The 6,000-nt window shown below is 45.4% G+C and overlaps 1 protein-coding gene across 1 annotated transcript in view; it reads left to right on the top strand.

Moving 5' to 3' along the window:
- Window positions 1-519: 519 nt before the first annotated feature.
- The window catches only part of CDK19 (cyclin dependent kinase 19), a 92,575-nt gene continuing 87,094 nt past the window's right edge, over window positions 520-6,000 (top strand). Inside the window, 1 exon segment of the mRNA XM_081343678.1 lies at window positions 520-1,217. Within this exon segment, the coding sequence (XP_081199804.1) occupies window positions 1,090-1,217 (128 nt within the window). The 5' untranslated portion in view covers window positions 520-1,089.

Raw genomic sequence — 6,000 nt, 5'->3', positions numbered from 1 at the left:
AAATAATTTCTCCACGTCCGTTTCGAACGTACCGGGTTTTTCATTTAAATAGGTATAAAACCTAAAGGTGTTTGACTTTTATCTCCAATTCTTTTCCGAGGAGGATTGGGTGCCCTAAATTTTCATTTTATACCCATTATCTGTAGAACAATGCCACCCATCTAATGGCACATCTCAACTGCTGTTGCCTTCCTCGTTACAACCATTATTCTTTCGCTCAGCGTTATGCCAAGGCCGAGCAGCCATCGGTGGGAATCGCGCGGCCAGAATCATTAATAATGTATCCAGGACGGGAGAAGGGCGGGAAAACCGAAGCATTGGAGCGAGGAGGGGACGGACCATTCCAGCCGAGTCCTTGCCCGCAACGTTCAGTGCAAAGCTCCGCCCTTTACAACTAAAGGACTAAAAGAGCAGTATTTTAATTTCGGCAACTAGGCCCCCTCATTGGTCGAGGAAGGAAAGGCGGGACGAACTCTGGCCAATAGTAGCGAGCGGGGGAATGAAGGGTAGGGCTTCAACCTGAATGACAGCTCGGGAGATAAACAAGTCCCTGCGCGAGACTCTCCATTAAGCCAGCTCCGTAGCCCGCTTTTCCTTCCAGAAGAAGGCAGCTGGTGGCAGGTCGAGTGAATTAAGTTCGCTTCCTGGTTTGTCTCCCTGAGCTATCCGCGACTCGTTCACTCAACGTGAAGAGTCAGCAACTTCCCAGCACCCACTCAGCAATAATCGAGGGGAGCGCGCTGCAACGCGCAGGCGCTCGCTAGCTAAGGTCTCGCAAGCGGCTCTGGGCCTTGTAGTTCCGGCATTCCCAATCTTCCCCAAGCGTCTGAGAATTCGCGCCTCCATCACTACTACCTGACCCAGAAGCCCTTGCGACTCTAACTCTGGGAAGCCGTGGTTGAACGGGTGGCGGCTGAAGGGACTCCCCCCCACCCACCCCCAAAACCCAAAACAAGGAAATGGTGCCCAGTGTGGTGGCCTCGTGCCCTTGCGCCTGAATGCTGCCGGTCCCCGCTCCGCCGCAGCCGCACACCGTTGTCCCCCTCCCTCTCTCCCTTCTCTAGTCGCTCCTTTCCATGGGTGAAAGACATGGACTACGAGTTCAAATCCAAGCTGGCGGCCGAGCGCGAGCGGGTGGAGGATCTGTTCGAGTACGAGGGCTGCAAAGTCGGGCGAGGCACCTACGGGCACGTCTACAAAGCGCGGCGCAAGGACGGGTAAGAAGAGACCGCGAGGCGGGGAGCGGGAAGAGTGCTGCGGCGGCGGCGGCCCGGGGGAAGCGAGGTTAGGAGGCGTCGGTTCTGCAGCGACTGAACTTTCAAGCCCCGCTCCCTTCCGTGCTGCTGTCCCAGCAGCCGGGCTTAATTCCCGTCCCCCGTTGGGTCGGGGCGGCTGGGGGGTTGGAGGGCAGGGCAGCTAACTGCAGGGAGAGCCCTTGTTGGGCGGAGCTAAGGGTCAGAGTAGGCGGGGCCAATGGTAGGCGGAGCCGGAGTCCAGAAACTACGAAAGTGGAGCGCGAGACCGATGATTGATCGTGCCGGAATTTTGACCCCAGGATAGCAAAAGCGTCTTTGGTAGATTGGACACTTTTCTGTTCCACCCGAATCCCATTGCAGGGAAAAAGTCAAACGCTGTCCGTCCGGATGGAAATTGAAATCAAATCTTTGTTTGAAAAAACCGTGCTTAGCGCAGCAGTTTCTGCGGTTAAGGAAAAAAGGAGCCTGCAGTCATTTCTTCTGGGCTCCCTTTATTCCTTCAGCAGAAACAACGAAAGATCAGGAGTCGTAAGTGAGTTTTCCTAGCGAGAAAGCCGACAAGTGGGAAAGAAGTCTCTTGCTTTTCCGTTCTAGAGAACGGTATAAGTCAGGGGTCTTCAAACTTGGCCCTTTTATGACTCATGGACTTCAACTCCCAGAATTCCTCAGCCAGTGTGCTTGGCTGAGGAATTCTGGGAGTTGAAGTCCACGAGTCATAAAAGGGCCAAGTTTGAAGACTTCATGGGCACTTTTCTCCTTGCATTATCACAGGACCGAAGATTGGTTCCACAACATCCACAAACTTTTTGCTGAACAGACATTTTGTTCCAAATGCTTGCTTGTGTGCGAACAACACAACACAGAGGACTAGTCATAGAACATTTTATCTCTTAATTTGCCCTCTTTTGGCAACTCTTTATCAGTGGATTCAACTTAGTTCACCAACTTGTTTCTTGCTATACTTTCTAGAATTAATAATAATAATAATAATAATAATAATAATAATAATAATAATAATAATAATAATAGGGACGCGGTGGCTCAGTGAGTTAGGACGCTGAGCTTGTCGATCGGAAGGTCGGCAGTTTGGCGGGTCGAATCCTGAGTGCCGCGTAACAGAGTGAGCGCCTGTTACTCGTCCCAGCTTCTGCCCACCTAGCAGTTCGAAAGCACGTAAAAAATGCAAGTAGAAAAATAGGGACCACTACGGTGGGAAGGTAACAGCGTTCTGTGCGCCTTTGGCGTCTAGTCATGCCGGCCACATGACCACGGAGACGTCCTCGGACAAGCGCTGGCTCTTCGGCTTTGAAACGGAGATGAGCACCGGCCCCTAGAGTTGGAAACGACTAGCACGCATGTGCGGGGGAACCTTTACCTTTTTAATAATAATAATAATAATAATAATAATAATAATAATAATAATAATAATAATAATAATAATAATAATAATAATAATAATAAATTAGTCAGCTAATTGGATCCAGTCCCCCCCCTTTCAGAATAGGGGTGGAATGAGTGCAGAGATGAAGCATCTACTCCCTGAAATCTCTTACTCTATACAGTAGCGGGCTCTTAGAAGTGGGAGCAATTTACTGGGGCCCCTTGAAATCTTCCCTGCTGGCCATTGATTTTGCTTGTGGGAAGACAGCAAATGCCTATTACATGTTGTGGCCATAATCATGACCCAGACACCCAAATGCCTGGATTGTGATCATGTGACCATGGGAATGCTCTGACACCTGTAACTTACAGAATGAATGAATGGAAGTAAGCTGAGGATTATTGGTACTGCATTACCCATCTAGAAAGGGCAGAAGTGGTTGCTTGTACAGTATTTTTGTTTATTAATATCTCTGTGGGCAGAGAAATGCAAGAGTAAAATGGCCAAACTCAGATGAATTAGAGATTCCAGGAATCTTGGGGCAGGATATCCTTCTTTCTACTACTATTTATTATTTTGATGGCATGCCTCACAAATGAAAGTGCAAAAAAAGCAAGGGAAACAGCATACCATGGAAATATCCCTCCCACCTTCACAAGATTAGTGGTATATGCAAGGGACCGGCTACAAACAGTGAGGGTCAGGTCTTTTTCATCCACCCCACTGAAGCTTTGCACAGGCTCGCCACAGGGCTGCGTGCTTAGCCCCTACCTGTACTCACTGTACACATACGATTGTGTATCGTCCGACCCATCCACTGCAATCATTACGTTCGCAGATGATACCACCGTAGTGGGTCTTATTACAGGTGTAGGTGAAACAGCGTACAGCGGGGAGGTATAAAAACTATCCTTATGGTGTTTAGACAACAACTTGCATCTGAACATCGGCAAGGCAAAAGAGATGGTGCTAGACGTCCGGAGGAAAAGAGTGGAACCTGACCCATTTTACATCAGGGGAGGGGCTGTGTGGAGAGAGTTTCCTCCTTTAAATTCCTGGGAGTCTACCTCTGTGAAGATCTTACCTGGAAAGTCAGTACAACCCAGGTGGCCAGAAAGGCCCAACAGAGACTCCACTTCCTCAGGGTCTTGCGGAAGAACGTGGTAGAACAACGGCTAATGACCCTCTTTTACTGGTCCACTATAGAGAGTGTCCTCTCGCACTGTATTGCGGTTTGGTATGCTGGCCTGACAGCTGCAGATACGAAGATATTACAGAGGGTGGTGAGCACAGCACAAAACATCATGGGCTGTCCCCTGACACCACTGGATGACATCGCCAGGGCTCGTTGCCTTGGAAGAGTGAGGAAAATTCTCAGGGACGACTCACACCCTGGTCAGTACCTCTTTACTCTCCTACCACCGGGTAGGAGATACAGGAGTATAGCCAACTGTACCAACAGGCTGAAGAACAGCTTCTATCCTTGGGCTGTCAGGCTCTTGAACGGGAAATAACTTTATGTATGATTGACTTGTGAGGCTGGTGTGTTGTGCAATTAGCTCACATGGTGTAACACGATGGTGGGTTTGTTGTCACTGTGAGTTGGGGTGGGGGGGCACTAAGGGAGGCTCAGCCAATCTCAATGTATACATGTTGTACTTTGATAATAAAGGTTCATTCATTCACTTTACATTTAAAAAAGAATAAAGTATTTTAAAAAATACCCAGAAGTTCTAGGGAGCCAATCAGTCAGAGAATGTAATTAGTTCTGCATGGGGGATGATGGAGAAAGAGAGAGGATTTGAAAAATTCAGTGCACTGGATATTGAAGTGATTGGCGCCTGCCTTTAAAAATCATCAGGTCTGATATAAGTAGTCTTCAGTTAATGATGGTATTTGGAACCAAGAACTATATTACTAAGCAACCTGGTAGTAAAGTTCAACATCATATGACCATGCTGACTTATACTGGCAATTCTAGTTGCATTCATTAGATACTTCCACACAATCATTAGGCATGACATCATGTGATTGCCATTTGTGACCACCTGCTGGCTTCCCATTGACTTTGCTTGTTGGAAATTAGCAGTGAAGGTTGCCAATTATGATCACATGATTGCAGGATGCTGCAGCTGTCATAACTGATTGTTGTAATTGCTATAAGTCTCCTTCTTCAGTGCCATTGTAACTTTGAACAGTTACCAAACAAATGGTTGTTTATTAAGGACTACCTGTACTGTGCTCAGATATGTGCATGCCAAATAAAACTATTAATACGAAAAGAAAGGATCCCTAGATACCACGCCACTAAAGGCACCTAAAAGTGGGAAACATTTTATCCATTAATGTTTCCTTGCCTTCTGAAGCCAGTGCAAAGGTGAACTAATGAGATCATGTGACTGATTAGAATTAGTCCTTTATTGTCACTAGTTTGTGTCCTTGTGTGTAAGGTCCCAGCTGTTGCAAATAATTAAATTTGCTTTGGGGGTTCATTTTGAAATTAAACATTGAAAGCAGCCATTGGAGTTGTTTACAGCTTGATGTAGGACATGAGTTGTTTAAAAATGCACAAGTACCTCCTTGTTGGATTGTTGGATATCTTGTATACATATATGCATACTTTGTTGACCTAAGCATTTGAGATTCAAATACTTTCAAATTCAAAGTTGCCAGCTTTGTACAAATTTATTGAGGGGAAAAAAGACAATGAACATAGTGGCATTTATTTTTAAGTAAATATACATAAAATTGGTCGGCATGACTTGGTGTTCTCCTTCCATGGGTCTCCTTCCTGCCAGCCCTATCCCTCCCGTGCCTCAAAAGGAAGCTGTCCTGTCAAGGATCTGCTGGGTTTTTCTCATGAACAGGATGCCTTAGCTGTGAGTTTTATGATTTTTTTAATAGGCTTTCATATTGCTTTTTCTTCTTTTTAAATCGTTGGGTTGGGTTTTTTGTGTGGTTTTTATATTTTAATTGTTTATAAGTTGCCTAAAGATATATACTGTATGAGATGGGAAGCTATATAAATTTGAATAAATAACCAAGCTAACAATAACATCACAATCATATACTGATGGATCAAAATGCCTACTTCAAACAAAGTTATAGCTTCCTAGCTCACTAGTTTGTTCGTTACCCATTTAACTAATACTTTAAAAGAAATTCTAGAAGTGAATTCTGTTTGTATTTCAGAAGGTTTTGACAGTCATTGAAGTACTGCAACATGGTAGTTGAAATTATTGTTTGTATAATAATGCTATTGATTAAAAGGAGAAAAGAAAGACTATAATTAGTCAGACCTTTTAATATAGTTCTTTATGATGTGGAGCATTGGGCAGGTTTGGGAGTCACCATCCTATTATA

This window comes from Vipera berus, assembly GCF_964194415.1.
Source record: "Vipera berus genome assembly, chromosome: 1".
Taxonomy (NCBI): Eukaryota; Metazoa; Chordata; class Lepidosauria; order Squamata; family Viperidae; genus Vipera; species Vipera berus.
The sequence above is the reverse complement of the archived record's forward strand: the minus strand, read 5'-3'. Positions and strand labels throughout refer to the sequence as shown.